The 20,354-nt window shown below is 37.0% G+C and overlaps 1 protein-coding gene across 1 annotated transcript in view; it reads left to right on the top strand.

Annotated features, from left to right (window-relative positions):
- Positions 1-8,766: 8,766 nt before the first annotated feature.
- LOC110966716 (ankyrin repeat and BTB/POZ domain-containing protein BTBD11-A-like) overlaps positions 8,767-20,354 on the top strand; it is a 268,915-nt gene continuing 257,327 nt past the window's right edge. The window contains 1 exon segment of the mRNA XM_051951931.1: positions 8,767-9,991. Within this exon segment, the coding sequence (XP_051807891.1) occupies positions 9,127-9,991 (865 nt within the window). The 5' untranslated portion in view covers positions 8,767-9,126.

Here is a 20,354-nt window from a genome sequence, read left to right as displayed (position 1 = left end):
GCGGCTCCCAGCGCCGCGATTGGTCCGCTCCGCTGCGTAAGTTGTCTCGGCGTGGTCACGTTTTTGCAGCGTGCTCCCTCAGCCAGCATGCACCGTGGACTCCGTCGTGGGAGAAATGACAGAGTTGTGACCTCTTATGGCAGCCGGCGCGGCCCCAGCGGGGTAGTAATTTCATTTACGAGGCTCTGCTAAGAATATTACCCCAGACAGAACAAGAAAATCTACTTAAAGGCAACAGGCTGCTCAAAAATATACAATTTCTGCATACATATCTGTATATTACTAAAGATCTGTGTTAACGGGAAGAACACCCTGGCTTATTTGTCACATAAGAACCCGGATTATCACATGAACTCTGGCATGAGCAGAAGGCAGTGGGTGCAAAAGATTTTAAGGGGATGCAGGAAACATCCCCCTCACCATGTCGCACGTGTATTTATTCCCTCCCATAAAAACAGAAAAGAAGTACAAAGCTTTTATTTTGAATAAAACAAGAGCAGTATAACTTTTTCTCCTCAGCATACCATATATCAGGGATGTCAAACTCATCTAAGTTCACCCCAATTTGACCTCAAGTAAGCCAATAAACCAGTAAAATCACAGCATAATAACAGCTCCTAATTTTTCCCTTTGTTTTAGTGTAAAAAAAGTATATTCTGAAAATGTTCACATTTAAGGAATTATGTTTTTTACAAAACATTATGAACAACCTGAAATTTGTCAAGAAAAATAAGTTCAGTTTCAGCAACATTGTGCCTCAGGTTATCATTTACACATTACAACTTCCAGATCACAGTTTATCTAAAAATAAACAAAACATTTAATCACTGCTATCTTATTTCATGATAAAAATGACAAAAGTCAGACAACAAAAATAATGAAAACAGGACAAAATATTACAAAAATGAGACACAAAATGAAGAAAGCAAGAAACAAAATGACCAAAAATAAGAAACAACATGAAAAAACTAAAACAAACCAAAAAAATTACACAAATGACACAAACGAGACAAAAAAACTGACAAATACGTTATAATGCAACAAAAAATGAACAAACCAGAAAAAAAAATCTCACAAATGAGACACAAAAATGACCAAAGCGACAAACAAATTTACAAAAACATGACACAAGTGTCAAAATCAGACAAAAAAAATGACACAAAACAAAAGCAAGACAAAATGTTACAAAAATGACACACAAAGTTACAAAAAAAGACACACAGAAGGACAAAAGTGGGAAACAAAATTACAAAAAATGATACAAATGACACGAAACAACCAAAAGAGATTAAAAAATAGACAAAAAAGCTGCTAAGCGACAAAAAATGGATAAACGCCAAAAACAAGCCAAAAAAATGACTGAAGCTAGACACAAAATGACCAAAAAATGGACAACACAAGCGAAACAAAAAAAACACAAAATGACAAAAAAAAGACAAAAAATAACGAATAAAGCAAAGCATAAAATGAGAAAAATGAGACAAATGACAAAAGTCAGACAGCAAACAACAGAAACAAGACAAAATATTACAAAAATGAGACACAAAACGACACATATACATATAGGTCACACATGCACTTTTAAGAGCTCATTACCCCAAATTAAAGCCCTAATGAAGGACAGAGGAGCAAATCCAGCCTGTGCTAACTCAGATGAGGTAATAATAAATGAGAAAACTTGATATGCTGTTATGATCCTGCTGCGGCCTCTGCCCTTCTTTCCCCTTCTTCCTCTTTTTCCTACTTTCTCCTTTGGGTGCTGATCTGTTTCTGTTTGGACCTGTCTCTCTTTGGCTCCCTCTGTCTGTCTTTCACCTCTCCCTCATTAATGCCTCTCTCTCTCTCTCTCTCTCTCCCTGTTTCACCTGCCCGCATTCTGCTACCTGCTGATTGCTGCAATGAGTGTCAGCTGCAGTAATCAGCTCACTCCTTACACCTGTTCACAACCACGTCTTGCAGTATGAAGCTCAGCTCATTCAGTTACACTTTGCTGGATCATAATAACTCACTTTTCTGTTGAGATGCAGCTTCCCCACCTTTTGGACTTTGTTTTTCCCCTCTGGAATACCCTTCATGGACTTCTCACAGCCTGTTTCACCTCTATCTGCCCCCAGATTCCCCCGTCTGTGTTCAGTCTCCCCCATCTTGTGAGTACCCCTCCTGAGCTTTGTTAATTCAGTTTAGCTTTGTAAGCTTCTGTTTTTGTATTCATAGTGTCGGTTTGGAGAGTTTAGAGGACTTTGGCTTTGTTCTGTCCCCCTGGTTCTGATCTCCATTCATGTATTGGTTTAGTTTCTAGTTAAATAAAGATCTTCCTATGGGTTCTCCTGCTCCCCCTGTAACATATGCAGGAGGGGGAAAAAAAGTTGAAAGCAATACAGAATTGGTTTTGAATTGGCTCCCTTTGCCTGAATTTTACTCCAATCTATGCAAACACAGATGTATGATTCATGCATGTGTGTCATTTTCCACGTCCACCTCAATGTGTTAATCACGTGCCTTTTTCTCCCCAAATAAAGAGAAGATAAAGAGTTTTATTTTGAAAAGCCGGTATTCATTGAACGCTCATTTTCTTTTTAGTTCTTTACTTAGGACACTATGAATACAAATTTTGAGCTCCTATTTCATTCTTTGGTCTATTTATAGTCCATTATATTTTGATTTGTCAAGGCCAAAGGTTCTTTATTGTCATATCAATACACATTTGCACATGAAACAATACGAAATTGGACCCTGGTCCCGGTTTCAGCCATAAAACAATATAAAAACGCTTTCATAAGAGACAATATAAGTATAAAGAGACACACTAATATTTATCACTCAGTGCTTGAGTATTGTGCCCTCTTTAACAAAAAAAACTTTTTCTCTGTAAATTGATATAAAATAGGCACAAATTGATGCTTTAAAAATCTTCAACATGAAGAAAATGAAGCATCTAAATGAATCCTGAGCACACGTGTACGAAGGCTGGATGTGCACCTGACACCAAACTGATGTCTGCATCATCATACATTATGTGTCATCTGTGTTTGTGTGTGAAAATGTGAAGTAGTATAGTCGCAAAGACACTTGATATCAAATCACTTTTTCTAAAATTTATTCTCAAATTTGCCCAGCATGCAGACAGGAAATAAGTCAACTTCAGAGGAATATTTGCTGTTTAAATCACAGCTCAGATCTCTCATGTTATATTAAATTCAAGATTATTCACACACATCTTCTACTACTTAAGTCTTGTTTTACTGAAAGTCTCTTATTCTGAAAGGTATCGCACAAATGAACTTGCAAAGAGTGGAGATGTAGCTCCTAATAATCATCTAGATGCAGTATGTATAGATTTTAATATTATTAGTAGTGTTACTGATAATACATATTTGCAGTAGTCTGTCTAGTTTTCTGCAGGTTTGATGCTGTTTAATACGTTGTTTTTTTTTCTAATGCGTCACAGTGCTCTTACATAAACCGGCCTGTAATTATGCAAGACAAGAAATGCAGCTTTGGCCAGCAGAAGTAGTACCTGCTTTTGGCCACTGAGGGGCAGTATAACACCATGCCTCACATACACCCGTGATCATTTAATGCGTTTATTCATTTATAGTAATAAGAAGTTCACACAGGATGCTGCAGCTTTTCCCCTCACATGACGACGTGTCTCTACAGATATTTATTTAATTAACCAGGAAAAGTCTCACTGAGATTAAGCATCTCTATTAAAAGACAATCTGAGTGAATATCACATAACACACACTACTAATAACACAACTAGTATTACTAATGTTAGCTTTAGGGATGTTTGATGTCTTTTTTCTTCAAAAAACACAAAAAATATTACAAAATGAGAAACAAAACAATAAAATAACAATGGACAATCAGATTTTTTACTTTATGATCAAAACAAAAAAAAACAACAAAACAAAATATTGCAAAAATGAGACACAAAATGACAAAAGCGAGAAACAAACTGACAAAAATGAGACAAACGACACGAAACAAAGCAAAAAAAATGCCAGAAAACTCTACAAAGAAATTATGAAGCGACAAAAAATGGACAAACAAGACAAGAAATTACAACGGCGTGAAACAAAATGATAAACGCTACACAAAACGAATGAATAAAGCAAAACACAAAATGACGAGAGACAAATAAGTGCAACAAAAAGGAAAAAACGACAAAATCATGAGATGAACGATAAGTCAGAAAAAAAGGCAAAAAAAACAAGACAAAACATTACAAAAATAAAACAAACGACACAAAATAAAACAAAGAAACAACAAATTAGACAAAAAAGACAGCAACAAAAATGGACATGGAACAAAATGACAAATGATACACAAAACAGTGAATAAAGGAAAATACAAAATGATAAAAATGAGACAACACAAGCAAGACAAAAAGGAAACACGAGAAAAACACAAGATAAATGGCAAAAACAAGACAAAATATTGCAAAAATGAGACATAAAATGACAAAAATTAGACAAATGACACGAGATAAAACGACACAAAAATTAGGCAAAAATATTACAAAGCGATTTAAAAAAAAAAAAAGGGACAAAAACCAGAAACAAAGTGACCACAAACTAGACAGAAAACACAAGTGAAACAAAAAAGAAACAAAGCAACAAAAACGTGAGACAAACAACAAAAATCAGACAAAAAGCAACAACAGGAAGACAACAAAAGAGCCAATCTAGTATCTTGCATTATGATCAAACAACTTGTCATGGTCTACAAATTATTTGAAATTTATAGTTTCACTAATTTACAATCTGCAGTTCATGTCTTCTCTGTAGTTTTTACACTTTGAAGGATGGATTGGACCCTCTGGAGGACCGCTTTTGGCCCACGGGCCGCATGTTTGAGCCCCCTGCGGAAATGCCGGTGAAATCCAAGCATTATTTTAACAATTTTCATGATAGGCAAAAAAAAAAAACCTGGTAACGATATCGACTGATATCATATTTTTGTGCCGATATCGGACATCCCTAGTTAGTATTATAAAATCAGAGTTTAGAAATATGAAATGTATGTATTTACCTCTGTATTTACTGAGAAAAGGTACACACAGTATGTTAAAACAAGTAACAGAAAGGGTTTTTACAGTGACACGGAGAATCGACAAACAGTGCAGCACGGCTGAGGAAACATGTTTACATGATGCACTCACTCTGCTGGCAAAATACTAACAATCTATCATCTCGCCGGGAAAATCGGGATAATTTTTGCTGTTACCAGGCAACCAAGGCTTAATAAGTGAGGACAAGCTCAGGAGCGAGACCCAGCTGTCCACCTCCACCGCTCTCACCTGAGTTTAGTCAGTGAGACGAGCTGCAGCAGGAAGAAGTGGGTTAATGTCTCAGACGCCTTAATGGTGGCATCTGCTGACGTAAAGCTGAACAACTCTTTCTGTGCTCCGTATGTGGAGGCTGCTCTATAAGAGAAGCTGTTAGAATAGTGTGATCTGCAGGGGTGTCAAAGATGCGGCCCACGGGCCAAAACCGGACCTCAAAGTGTAAAAATGACAGAGAAGACATTAACTGTGGATTGTAAATTAGTAAAATTATAAATTTAAAATAATTTCTAGACCATGACAAGTTGTTTTGATCAAAAAGTAAAATCCTAGATTATTCTTTACTAATCTTCTTTTTGTTTGTCTTTTTTTTCTGATTTTTGTTGTCGTGGTTTTTTTTTGTCTATTTTGTGGTCATTTTGTTTCTCATTTTTGTTAATTTTTTGTTGCTTTGCAATTTTTTGTCTAATTTCTCTTTTTGTTTCATGTTTTTCTCATTTTGTTTCATTTTTTGTCATTCTGTGTCTCATTTTTGCCATTTTTTGTCTCACTTTTTAAAATTTGGTCTTGTTTATTTTTTGTTGTGTTTTTGCCTCTGTCGTTGGTCTCATGTTTTTGTCATGTTGCGTTTCCTTTTTGTTTCAGTTTTTTTTTGTCTATTTTGTGGTTGTTTTTATTGTTTTTGTCCATTTTTGTGGTCGCTTCATAATTTTTTTGTCAAATTTTTTGTCTGTTTTTGTTTTGTCTCATTTTTGTAATATTTTGTCTTGTTTTTGTTTATTTGTGTTGTTCGTCTCATGTTGTTATTTTGTTTCCTTTTTGTCTCATTTGTGTTTTTTGTCTTATTTTTGTCACTTTGCAGTTTGCTTTATTTGTTGTTTCGTGTGTTGTTTGTATCATTTGTTGTTTTGTGTTGTCTGTTTTTTTTGTCATTTTGTTTCTCGCCTTTGTCATTTCTTGTCTAATTTTTGTCGTTTGTTCATTTTTTTGTTGCTTTGTAACTTTTTTGTCTCTTTTGTTTTGTTTCTTGTTTTTGTGGTTTTATGTCTCATTCCTGTCATATTTTTTTCTTGTTGTTTTCTGCATTTATTCCACGTAAATAATATAGCTGGTCAAACTGATGTAGTTTTCTGTTAATAATGAACATATCCTTTAATATTAATGACAGCTTTAACCACAATTTTTGCTACAAACACATAAATTTAACATTAAATACACTAACTGTCATGCTGAAAATGGAAAAATGCTGTAATATTTTCCAGTAAGTTACACAAACCTCATTTTATATGGTATTTTCACGTAAATTTTCTAATTTTTAAAGGTTAAAAACACTTTTTTTACAGTAAAATATGAAATGAAGCACGTTTTTAACTCTAAAATCAACAATAGCAATACATTTCTTTATCATAAATGTAGAAAATATTTTACAGTATTGTGGCAACCACATCTGCTGGAATTTTAATGTTAAAATGTACATTTTTTTCTTTCCTAAGAAAATGTGAAAGGGCCTCTGGCAGGGCGTGCAGCGTGGACAGATGGTGGTCCAGCTCAGATGTACAAGGAGAAGCCCCAGCAGAGTGGGTGAATCATCGTTCCACCAACTGTTCCTCTCAGCGTGTCCTCAGAATTCAGCTCACTCACACTTTGTTGTCAGAAACGTTGGGTTTTGGGGGAGAAATCGGCTCAGCGACGTTGTGATGAAGTGGAGCAGAACCTGGAGACGGAGCTGCAGGTCTCACGAAGCTTGGAGGACGTTCTCTGAGCAGTAAAATATTCATAGTGACCCGGTCTCAGAGATCATAGCGTTCTTAAAGACTCCTGCTGCGGAGCTACACTCACTTCTTACTTTAAATTATCACCAGTGGTGGACAAACTGCCCAGAAGCAGCCGCTTTGGCCAGTATTTTTCATTCAGACAGTCAGAAAGATGGTATTTTAAACAGTTTGTCATTACACAGTAAAATAGATATATAAACCCTGTATTTAAAAAAAATCGATGCCACAAAAATATAATACAGGATGTGGATAACGTTCAAAACCAAGAAAAAAATTATCATTTTTCAATTCAAAATGTACATATTTTTTCTTTTCTAATAACAATGAAACATCTGTAAAATAACAATATATTTTGGTGATTTAAATTAAATAAAAAATCAATATGTTCAACTGTAATAAATCACCATTTATAAAAAATGTAAAAAATATTAACAATTTTTCAACTTTTAACACACATTTTAAAAAATGAATATCTATAACAAAAAAGAAACAATAAATTTTGCTGATTTTAATTCAATAAAAAGCTAATGTTTAAAAGTTGGAATGGACCATTTAAAGAAATGTAAAAATATTTACCATTTTTCAACTTTAATGTACACATTTCTTTTAAAAAAATAACAGTGAATATTTGTAAAATAAAACATTTAGCTGATTTAAATTCAGTTTAAAAAGTCTGTTTAAATGTTGTAAATTATCATTTATTTTGTACATTTAATATATGTTTAAATACTACTACTACTACTACTACTACTAATAATAATAGTATACCATATATTGCATTACATACATATGTAAATTACATATATAATTAAATTTCAATAAATTCGATACAATATTTTAGTTATATATATAAATTTAATAAAAATAAATTAATAATATTTTTAAGTAACAATGATATAAACTATATATATATATATATATATATATATATATATATAAGCATTTATTTAAATACATTTAAGTAAAATTTAATAAAGTATTTATCATTTATATATATAAATTAATACATTTATATGTACATAATTCTGTAGATATTTTTTAATTTAACATAACTAATAATGATATTTGAAATATTGATAATGGCACTATATATATATATATATATATATATATATATATACATATATATATATATATATATATATATATATATATATATAATACAATCATTAAATTACATTTTAAAAAAAATCAAATTACATCTATATATAATTATGGAATTTAGTCATTTTTTCTGTGATTTTACTGTTATCTGTAATACAATTTGTAAAATAAGTCTGACAGTAAATTGTTCAACACATCACAGTTTAACTTGAATGACAGTAAAATCATGATAATACTCTGGTAAAAATCAAATTATTTTGATCTCAGCTGCTTTTACAGACCCTTCAATTACCTAAACAGAGCTGCTGCCTCTATAATCATAAAAGCAGCAATAAATTATCGGACAGAAAGCAAGGAAATGACCTTTATTTACCTCAGAAAAATGAATTCTCTGACCTAAAATGCTGTGATTATGTGTGCCCCCTCCTCACCATTTATCCTCTGTGGCAGAAGAATAAGACAATAAAATGTAAATTAAAAGGTTGGTCTATATTTGGACGTGACATTTGTCTGCATTACTGCTTCCATCGTGTCAGTGGGCTGGTTGGCATAGCAGCTACAGTTGTATCTCCCTCTTTTGTACAGTTGTGATCCAGGTGTGGTGCTGAGGAGCAGCAGGTAGCTCGTCCCTGCCACTCACAGCTGATCCAGCAGCTGATTGGCTCGTCTCAGCCCGCGGCTCTCCAGGCCCCGCCCCTCCATCAGAGTCCAGCCTGCTGCTCGCTGCGGAGGGTTTGTGCGCTCCCTCTCTGTCAGGTTACGCGTCTGAAGTTGTGGAAAGGAGGAGACCGAGGACGTCCAGCCACTTGGAGGAGCGGAAAAGTGGATGCTCGCTCGCGTCGTGTCGCTCTTTACGCGTGGGAATACAAATCACCCGGAGGAGGGAAGGCATCGGGGCGAGTTTGTGGTTTTATTCAACTGAGAGACCAAGCATACCCAACAGTATGCGGTGCAGTTATGGCAGGCAAGGGTAAGACAGTCGTGAGGACGCTGGAGGATTTAACGCTTGATTCTGGTTATGGTGGAGCCGCGGACTCGGTCAGGTCGTCCAGCGTGTCGCTGTGCTGCTCCGACACGCATCAGTCCTTCTCGCATGGGGGCAACTGCTGGCATCTGACGGAATCCATGCACAGCAGACAGAACAGTTTGGACACAGTCAACACCGTCCTGGCGGAGGACACGGAGATCCTGGAGTGCTCGGGTCAGTGCGCCAAGCTGCCCGAGCTGGAGGACGTGCCGTGGAGCCTGGGCGAGGTGGAGGGCGCGCTGAGGAAGGACGAGGAGCTGATGGTGGGCGACCCTCCGCCGGAGGTCCTGGCGCGCCTGTCGGGGCTCGTCAGCCGCGCTCTGGTGCGGGTGGCCCGGGAGGCGCAGCGGCTCAGCCTGCGCTACGCCAAGTGCACCAAGCACGAGATCCAGAGCGCCATCAAGGTGGTGCTGTCGTGGACCATCTCCGTGAACTGCATCACGGCGGCTCTGAGCGCTCTGTCCCTCTACAACATGAGCACCGGGGACAAGTTCAGCCGGGGCAAGTCGGCGCGCTGCGGGCTGGTGTTCTCCGTGGGGAAATTCTTCAGGTGGATGGTGGACAGCCGGGTAGCGCTCCGGATCCACGAGCACGCCGCCATCTACCTGGCCGCCTGCATGGAGAGTCTGTTCAGGGAGGTGTTCAGCCGCGTCCTGCGCAGCGCGCTGGTGGAGAGGGACAACGGGGTCCCCAAGTTTACCCCGGAGTCCCTGGAGCAAGCCATCAGCAACGACTCGGAGATCTGGGGTCTGCTGCAGCCCTACCAGCACCTCATCTGTGGCAAGAACTCCAGCGGTAAGAAAGATTTTTTATTCATTAAATATGTGTGGACACTCTGGTCACCAAAAGGTCTCTGCTGGAGGCTTCTGTGCGTCAAATCAGTCAGATCCCCCCCCGGAACAACCAACCAGTGGAGTCCACATGTCTCAGGAAATGTCTAGAAACGAGGCAGAAGGGTGACTCAACTGGAACATACAATATTCCTTTAAAAAAATCAGCTAAGCTGCATAGACTGTAAAAAATGTTATGGTAAAAAACAGTCAAACCATGACAGTAAACATCTTTAAGCTCCAAAACAGTTTGATCCCGTTTATACAGCACTGAATCAGGGGAGAACTGTGTTTTATTTACTTATTTACATTTTCTTCTCTTGCACAGTTATTTATTGGAAAAATGCGATTATTTTTGGCATTTATTTCTTAAAAAGAATACCAGTTTTCACCGTTTCTACTGGTTTCTAATGGAAACAGGTTGTGATATTTTTAATATTTACATTTATTACATGTAAAAAATACAGTTTGTACCGTTAAATTGATGTACTTTAGTGTTAATAATTCCGTCACACGAGTGCCACAATAAATAAATCTGTTAAAAATGAGGAAATAAATGTGTAGATATAAAGAGAAATAAATAAATAAAACTGTTAAAAATCAGGAAATAAATGTGTAAATATAAAGAAAAATAATAAAAAAATCTGTTAATCAGGAAATAAACGTATAAATATGAAGATAAATAAATAGATCTCTTAAAAATCAGGAAGTAAATGTGTAAATATAAAGAGAAATAGATAAGTAAAAAAATAAATCTGAATATCTTGAAAAAATAATATATTTTGCTGATTTAAATTCAGTATGAAGTAGTGTAATATTTTTAAATGTTGTAAATTACTGTTTATAAAAATAAAAAAAATACCATTTTTCTATTCTCAATTTTTATATTTTTTCTTTCAAATAACAACAAATATCTTTAAAATAATAATATATTTTGCTGATTTAAATTCAGTAAAAAAAGTATCTTTAAATGTTGTAAATTACCATTTATTAAAAAATTTAAAAATTATTTACCATTTTTCAATTCTCAATATACGTATTCTTAAAAAAATACAAATCTGTGAAATAGCAATATATTTTGCTAGTTTAAATTCAGTAAAGAAGTCTGTTTAAATGTTGTAAAATACAATTTATAACAATAAATTTTATATATATATATATATATATATATATATATATATAGTATCATGTATCAAATTGATTAAATAATTTTATTATTTATTTAAATAATTTCTAATATATTAAATCACATGCACACACACGCATATATATTATTGATATAAATTCAGTAAACATTTTGTAACATGTTTAAATGCTGTAAATGTACCCTTTACCTCTACACTGTATAATTATGCAGGGGAATTACCACTGCTGATATTTGCTGTGTAATTCCACCCCCAAACAAAAGGAGCTGACAGTTTCTTGAATATTTACGACCTTCAGCTCATTCCTCTGAAACCAGAACTGACTACAATATCTTTATCTACCGAAGCCCTGCAGCTACAGCACTCAGAATCGGTATTTATGGTGGAAAAGGATCAAACAAGCTCCAGCTTCAGTGTCTTTTGAAACTATTCTGTCATTAGAGGCAACAATGCTAACGCTATTGAGTGTTTCTTTTTGCATTCGAGGGTCACGATATGCGTGCCGTGACTGTGCAGAAGCAGGTTTTTGTTTGTTTTGTGCGCTGGCCTTGTTGATGATGCTACTGTCTCACTCCAGAAGGTGTAAGCTGTCAGTGTGGGCCGGCCCTCTCATCCTCAGCCCTGAATGAGTTGGCTGGAACTAGAAAGCAGAAGGGACTTGAAATGTTATTCTGCAACCGAGAGCCAAACCGGGCAAAGCAATGTTGACCAGAAAGAACAAAAAAAAAAAATCATATTGCAACTAACTCTGTCGCTAGCTGTTGCAACTTGTGCCTCGTTTTGTCATTTTGTGTCTAATTTTTGTCGCTTTTGGTGTCGTTTGTATCATTCTGTGTCTCAGTTTTGTCGTTCAGTCTTGATTTGTCATTTTGTGTCTCGTTTTTGTCATTTTGTGTCTCATGTTTGTTATTGTCTTGTTTTTGTCATTTTGCATCTCAGTTTTGTCGTTTCCTGTCTCGTTTTTCTCATTTTCTGTCTCGTTTTTCTCATTTTCTGTCTCGTTTTTCTCATTTTCTTTCTCGTGTTGGTTGCTTCCTGTCTCGTTTTTGTCATTTTCTGTCTCGTTTTTGTCATTTTCTATCTCAGTTTTGTTGTTTCCTGTCTCATTTTTGTCATTTTGTGTCTCGTTTTTTCATTTCATGTCTCATTTTTTTCATTTTTTGTCTCATTTTTATCATTTTGTGTCTCACTTGTCATTTTGCGTCTCGGCTTTTTCATTTTGTGTCTTAGTTTTGTCATTTTGCGTCTCAGATTTGTCGTTTCCTGTTTCATTTTTGTCATTTTGTGTCTTGGTTTTGTCATTTTCTGTCTTGGGTTGGTTGCTTCCTGTCTCATTTTTGTCATTTTGTGTCTCGTTTTTTCATTTCTTGTCTCATTTGTCATTTTGTGTCTTGCTTTTGCCACTTTGTGTCTTGCTTTTGTCGTTTTGTGTTTTCTTTAGCTTAGCTGAGGTGAAAAGAGGAGATGCCTGGGTTAGTTTCGAGGCTTTCTTGCACACGTGCATCCCGTCTTGTCAATGATTCATCCATTATAGCACCGGAGAAGATTGTACCAGAGGAAAAATTGATCGCGAAATATCCCTCAGTGATGTGAAATGACCTTAAACTCAATGTCATTGGTTGTTCTTTGTGTCTCCCACCTTTGGTCTTGGTGATGTGGAACAATAACATCTTATATCAATTACAGTGAGTTGATTGATTGAGAAAAAACACCTTTAATTATATTTTGATGGTATATTTTTGAGAAAAATGGGAATTTCCTTGGATCATAGGAAACTGAACATCCTGGGTTTGACAATTTTTAGATTAAGTATAAAAAACTATTTATGAAGAAAATAGTTGGTAGATAAATGTGCAGCACTGTATTCTGAGTAGTAAAATATCTGTAGAGTTTGTGTTCAAGTTCCTCAAGGCTTCATTTGTGAGCTTAAATCATCACAACAACCATTTATCACTGCAGGACTATAGCTGCATTTTTCATTTAATCTTTCAGAAATGTATTTTTTGGCAGTATATCACATTTTATATGGAGAATAACAAATTGTATCACTTTCCACAAAGTTCCCCATTACAGCAACACCTCTCAAGGAAGTGTGTTAATTCCAGATCACGACCTGCTCCATGTTTTGTGTCTCAATTTTGTCATTTTGCGTCTCATTTTTGTCGATTTTTCTCGTTTTGTGTCCCATTTTTGTCATTTTGTGTCTCAGTCTTGTTTTCCGTCGCGTTTTTGTTGTTTTGTATCTCAGTTTTGTCATTTTCTTTCTCGTTTTTGTCGTTTTGTATCTCAGTTTTGTCGTTTTCTCATTTTTGTCGATTTCTCTCGTTTTGCGTCCCATTTTTGTCATTTTGTGTCTCGGTTTTGTTGTTTTCTGTCGCGTTTTTGTTGTTTTGTGTATCAGTTTTGTCGTTTTCTTTCTCGTTTTTGTCGTTTTGTATCTCAGTTTTGTCGTTCTGTCTCATTTTTGTCGTTTTATCTCGTTTTGTGTCCCATTTTTGTCATTTTGTCTCAGTTTTTAATAAAAAATGACTGACATCACTAAAATAACTGATACAAAAATCTCGCAACTATACTGTATGTTTACCCAACTGAAAAAATAGTTGGTAGATGAACGTTGATTTGCAGAAGAAACATAAAAATGAATTAGAATGTATGATAGTGCATCACCTTCATTATTTATTCATTTGCCTATTCTTTTCTTGATTACAGATCCACCTTTTCCATCAGAAAGTATCAAAGAAATAGTAAAAAAAAGAGGTAACTGTAGCTTCCAAGAGCATTAACTGAGGCATTCAGATTACTTTTTTGTCTATTCCATCCAATAACGCAAAGATCCTCAGCCCGCAGTGATATAAAACCCTGAGGTTCAACTGATTCCACTTGCTGCCTATCAGATAAGTGGGTTAACTAAATATACCGCTCCTCACTCCTCCTCGTGTCTGTCTTTATTTTACGCTGAGATCCGGCCCGCCGTCGTACACGACCGCTTTGTCTTGAAGCGGTTCTCCTCATCCCCCTCCTCTCCTCCTCCTCCACATCGTTTCCTGGTGGTGCAGAGGAGGCTCCCATGTGCACTCACACAAAGCAGCATGATGTCATTCTGTGACAGGCTAACACTGAAAATGTGCTGTTTTTTTTCCCCCCTTCCTGACCCACTCTGTTTTGTCAAACATTTCAAGAAGCTGCGTTGTTTCACGACACCTAAAATGGCATCATTTCAGTTTAAATCGCCACATGTGCAGCATTTTAATGAAGCAGCTTTATCACACATTAACACTCATTCGTTCAGGTGTCTGTGAGTTTTCTCTTTTCTTTATTTTTTGTGTAGTTTTGGTAGCAGGAATGATATTCAGGGTGAGAAACTCTGCCTCCTGTCTAAAAATTTCGCCTGAGGAACCAAAGCAATACAGCACATAATGACTAAATCCACATTGCGCTGCACTCCCACTGACCAAACGTGACAGCCTCTTTGCTCTGACTAATGAGCAGGGCAAAACTGAAGCGTTTCTTTTCCAGAGGTACATGCTGCTGTCCGACCTGAGCGGTCCGAACAGAATTTCTAACGTTTAGTACTGCAGAAGAAAGACAGTGTGAGTGAAAAGGGCTGGAAAGGAAATGTATTTTTAGAGATTTAAGCTGCTAAAATCTTCCAGGTCTTACTAATATCAATAGCCACCGTTGGTCTGAAACTGGTCACAGCTATGATCCGGTTAGCTGTGGAGGGTGGAGGACCAGCTGCTAAAAGAACAAATGAAGCGTTTGTTTTTGATCTTGTGAATTATTTAACCCTCATGTTATCCTACGGTCAGAATTGACCCAGTTTAAAGTTTGAAAATGTGGGGAAAAAAAAAAAAAAATTTACAGTGAAACTTCTGATGTCCACATTTTCAACATTTTTGGGTATTTTTTTGAACACTTTTTGGTGTAAAAAAAGAAATGTTAAAAATGCTTCTTTCAGAAGTTCGCTGGATTTTGGTTGATTTTTTTTTTTTTTTGGTGATCTTAAAGAAAATATCAGAAGTTTTACTGATATATATGTAATGACTTTAGATATTTTTAGGATTTTTTTTGGAAGTTTTTTGCTCAATTTTTAAAAATATTCACAAGAATTTTCTTGCCAAATTTTGGGGGATTTTTTTTAATGCAACTTTTAAGAGAAACTTTTAAGGTATTATTGGAATTTTCTTCCTGAAGGTTTTGCGAATTTTCTGAAATTTGGGGAATTTTTTTGCTGAATTTTTAGATTCAAGGAAACAATGTTTTTTGGTGCCTGTAAATGAGGAGGGTTAACTGTGTAAAGCCCACTGTTGCAAAAGTACATCATCAGTGTAATTTATTATTATTATTATTCAGTGTTTTATCTATCATCTATCTATCTGTCATCTATCAATACATATAGATGTATAAATATCTATCTGCCTTTCTTTGCAATTTTTGTCTCTCTGTATGGATGTGTATACTGTATATCTATCTCTGTCTATATCTATCTTATCTATCATATCTATCTCTAAAGCAGCTCATTGCCTGCTGCTGATCACATGATTGTGATCCTACTACAAATCCACCGCTGTGGACTTATTGGGACTTATCTGCTGGAAGTCATACAAGGAACAATTGATTAAATTGGGGGTGTTTCTCAGTCCCATCAATTCCCACCGCCTGCTTCATATTTAGGTCACGCAATTCGGTATCTGTACATAACGTACACATGCATAACACACGCCTGTGCTCAGTGTGTTTGTGGGTACATCTACATTAAATGGGCACATTCTGTGGTGCTGTGATTTCTGCCAGAAATTTTTCCAAGGTTTCAGTCCTCGGAAATGAGCAGCCTTGGCAGAGACCTGTGCTCTCTGGATGCCACAAAAAGATGCAAAATTACCACAAAAACACATGAAATTTGTCCATAAAGATGCAAAATTGTCCCTTTAAAATGCTAAATTACCAGGAAAAGATGCAAAATTACCACAAGATGCAAAATTACCAAAAGAAGATGTGAAATTTGCCCATAAAAATGCAAAATTACCAAAAAAGATGCAAAATTGTCACGTTCATTCGTCTGCCTCTCTTTGACAACATTTCTAGTGTTGATATTTGTTGTATTTGTGCATTTATCTGACTACCTATTATGCACATTTAATTCATGCCAAATGATGACTGTAAAACACACTGCAGAAGAAGTAGCAAAGGTGCGCTAAATATAATAAGGGTGGTCTCCTGGAAGGTACAGCCATTACTCTTGCTGGGTGCAACAACGAGTGTGTGGTGTGCACATAGAAAATAATGAGGGTGGTTGTTCTAGCAGTCCGTCATATTCTGCCAGTGTGTGTGCCCTTAAAGGCGTTTGAGCCAGTCGGCCTCCTCTAGGCAAGGATATTTACACTTCCATTCCATTTTCTTACATTCTATATGCTTGAATGTAATCAGTAAGGAGGAGGTGCCATCCTGACTGTTAACCAAATGACCAAAATGCATCCTTTTCGAGAGGCTGCAGAGGGTTTGTTTAGTTGAAACTCCTCGTCCAGTCCGCCTGATTCATTACTAGGTAACTAGATGAGAAGGAATTGTAGAATTACAAACGCCACAGCTATGGTAAAGGCATCCTCTAACAACGTCCAGTGGGAGGTGTGCACGGCTTTGGTTGGTGGTGTGAGAACAGAGGGGCTCCTCCATTGGGATATCCCCTCTACTGAGTCTGGTGTTTTAGTCTGGGAGTGCTGCCAAACTGAGTGTCCAACACACACATGCAACAGTTAAGGTAAGAGCTAAAGTGGCTGTAATTGCTATTTTGAGAATCTCTTGTGTAACGCGTTGTTTGCTGTGATGAACGTGAACAGACAATTACCTGATTCTGTGGCTTCATTCATCTTTACAGGGTTCTGTGACAAGAATCGGCTCATTGTTTTGGTTTTCTAGCAGGGAGTCGTTTTCGGGAAAACCGTCTAAAAACCCTCCTATACATTATGTGCTTAGCACCAAACAGCATTTAACAGCTTGCTACTGAACATGCTGGAGAATTTAGCTGCAAAATAGTCGCTCAGGAGACGGTGGGGACCAAAAACGGAGCGAAAAGAGGGCTTTGTGACGAGAATCGGCTCATTGTTTTGGTTGTCTAGCAGGCAGTTATTTTCGGGAAAACCGTCTACAAACCCTCCTATACATTATACACTTAGCACCAAACGGCATTTAACAGCTTGCTACTGGACATAGTGGAGCATTTAGCTGCTAAAAAGTCACTCATGAGATGGTGGAGACCAAAAACGGAGCAAAAAGAGGGCTTTGTGATGAGAATCGGCTCATTGTTTTGGTTTTCTAGCAGGGAGTCGTTTTCGGGAAAACCGTCTAAAAACCCTCCTATACATTATGCGCTTAGCACCAAACAGCTTGCTACTGAACGTACTGGAGAATTTAGCTGCTAAAAAGTCACTCATGAGATGGTGGAGATCAAAAACAGAGCAAAAAGAGGGCATATGTTAATGTTGCATTATCAGATGTCCAGAAAACAACTCGCGTCATAATAATGTCGCTCCATGACTCTTGTATGTGAGGTGGATCATCAAAAAATGCTCACTTGAATGATTTGTAGAATATTTTGAGTGGTTTTGGAGAACAATATTGAAAAATCTGGATTGAAAATTTTAAGACCCAATTACAGAAAAAAATCTGTCCTTCAGTCTGTCCATCCGTCCGTCTGTCATACTTCATCAGATTTGACTCTGCTAATTCGATACACGCAGTTTTATAACCACTAAAACTGCAGTTCTGGTTTTCTTCCCTTATACATAGAGATCTTGCTTTGTTAGCCTAGAATAGCCGCCTGAGGCTGCTACCAAGATGGCTGCTGAGCGATGGGTCTTGCCTGAGGACTTTGGTAACACCTTGTCAGTCATGTAAAACCATCTAATGACAAGCGACGTTGGAAACAAACGGCGTTGTCATCAGCTTCCAAACCTGCTGGGGTGGCGTTTAAATTTGGAATCCCCAATGACTTGATTGTATCTGATAATGTCTGTCATTTGCCGTGACCTTCCCCAAGGAACCGATCCAACCTCCGCAGGACAGATGACACAACATAATGGAACTGCATAGCCGGCTATAGTCAGTCTATTAAATTAGCAGCGGGGTGTCTGCTGCGCCTCCTCCTTCGCTCTCCGTCTTTCACACCATGTTCTTCTGTGTTTTCTGCTGGGGGGGCGGGCTCAGCTCGTGTTTGCATATTTGTTGTTTTCCACTGTGGTTTTTAATAAGCTCAACTCATAACCGCATGATTCTGGCAAAGTCTTTTGTTGTCCGGTCTGTTGTTATTTTCCGCTCTCCTTGGGGGGAGACTGGCAGATGAGCTGACAGATTGCTGTCGTTCTGGTGGAGATGCGAACACTCGGGCAGCCGAGTTCGGTTGTGATGGATTTTCATGTCATGATAATTTCATAAGAGCAAAAAGGGCCGCTCCCACACACACCTCCACCCCGTTTCAGCAGCAATCGGAGATGGTGAAGTAGTTTCATGAGCTGCGTCTATTTCTGGTTTCCCTCCATGCTGGTGCCTTGTGAAAATATTGACTTTAATTTCATATGCTTCTTCATTGGTAGGGATTCCAAACCCATCCGAGACCAGCCCAAAATACGTTATTGCTTCCGTGTCATTGGAGCGTGGATCCCCTTCCATTTTCAGAAAGTAGGTGAACGCACTGGGTCAGGATGAGATAATCGGAGGAGTGTGAGAGCGTCGGATGCTTAATGCTGCGAGGGATCCGAGATGCGAGGGAGGGGAGGCCATGCTGGAGCGTGAGCTGGAGGAGGTGGTGCTGAGGGGGCATTGGCGCAGGTCCCTCAGAGATATAATTACCATGCAGCTCTCTTTAATTAACACTTGTGCTTATCTGGTCGTCATTAAGATTAGGAATTAGTAACGGGAAACACCAGGGACCTGGAGAGAATAAAGATAACTCCTCTCATTCATTATTAATACCGGCCTCTCGTAGTTCCACGTCAGCATGTTTGATCTGATCACTCAGCGTGACTGAGATATGTCTTCTAGACATTCAGACCTGTGGACTCTCCTTATGAGGCAAAGCAACTTGTTTCATCACTTGTCCTTGTTGTCAGTACTTTTGTGCACACCCACAACAATAAGTGCCTACTTGGATGATCAGGAAAACTGCAGGCTGTGAAGAACATTTTTACACGACTCTGTTTTTAATGACAACATAAGATTGAGACATAAATGGGTCATTTTATACTTAAAAGATAATCAGTGAGCTCGAATTACCTCATTATCGTGTATTACTCATGCTTTGACATTTCTTTTCGACAATATTTTTTTTTCATTTTCCAGCCCAAAAAAAGCATTTAATGAAACTCTGATGTGTAAAACTGTCTTAATCTGACCAAAGTAGAGAGGACAATATTTTCCTCTGAAATGTAGCAAAGATAATACCCAAGTAAAGTACTAGTGCCTCAGAATTTTGTGTAGGTGCAATACTTCTGTAAGTGCCGCTGGTTCAATTACTCAACTGATTTCTTCCCGTTTTCTTTGTGAAAGTGTACTGCTGTCTAGGATTTAAGATGCAATAGTAGTCGAGATAATAAGGGTCAATATATAACAGAGGGACTTTTGAAGTCCATGCTATATATCTTGCATACACTTTTGTTAAAGGTTAAAAAAACACAATGTTTTTCATGTTCGATATGATCATGTCTTTACAAATTCCATAATTATTTATTATGGAATTACCTATTAATAAATGACTGGATATCACTAAAATCTCAACTAAATTACTGTCGAATTTCATAACCATCTTCTAATTAATTAAACAATAATAAAATGAGTTTATTCAAAAATAGTTTTGATTGTGTTCTTTTTATTAAGTTGAAATGATCATGACAGATATTTTTTTTGGCAATATATCAAATTTTATATGGAAAATAACAAATTGTATCCTTTCAGCTAAGTTCACCATTACAAAACACCTCTCATGGAAGTGTGTCATTCCAGATCACATGACCTGCTCCACATGATGTCATTTCCTCCTGAAGAAAAGACTGGCAAGACTCCAAGGCTTTCTGAGTTATTTAATATAAAGTAGTGTGTGAGTTAAGTGTGGATTTATGGCATGTTAACAGGTTTACTACAATATCTTTATAAATAACTTTCAATTTCTCTCAGTTGTATATATACTATTTA

The sequence above is a fragment of the Acanthochromis polyacanthus genome, chromosome 1 (genome assembly GCF_021347895.1).
Source record: "Acanthochromis polyacanthus isolate Apoly-LR-REF ecotype Palm Island chromosome 1, KAUST_Apoly_ChrSc, whole genome shotgun sequence".
Lineage (NCBI taxonomy): Eukaryota > Metazoa > Chordata > Actinopteri > Pomacentridae > Acanthochromis > Acanthochromis polyacanthus.
The sequence above is the reverse complement of the archived record's forward strand: the minus strand, read 5'-3'. Positions and strand labels throughout refer to the sequence as shown.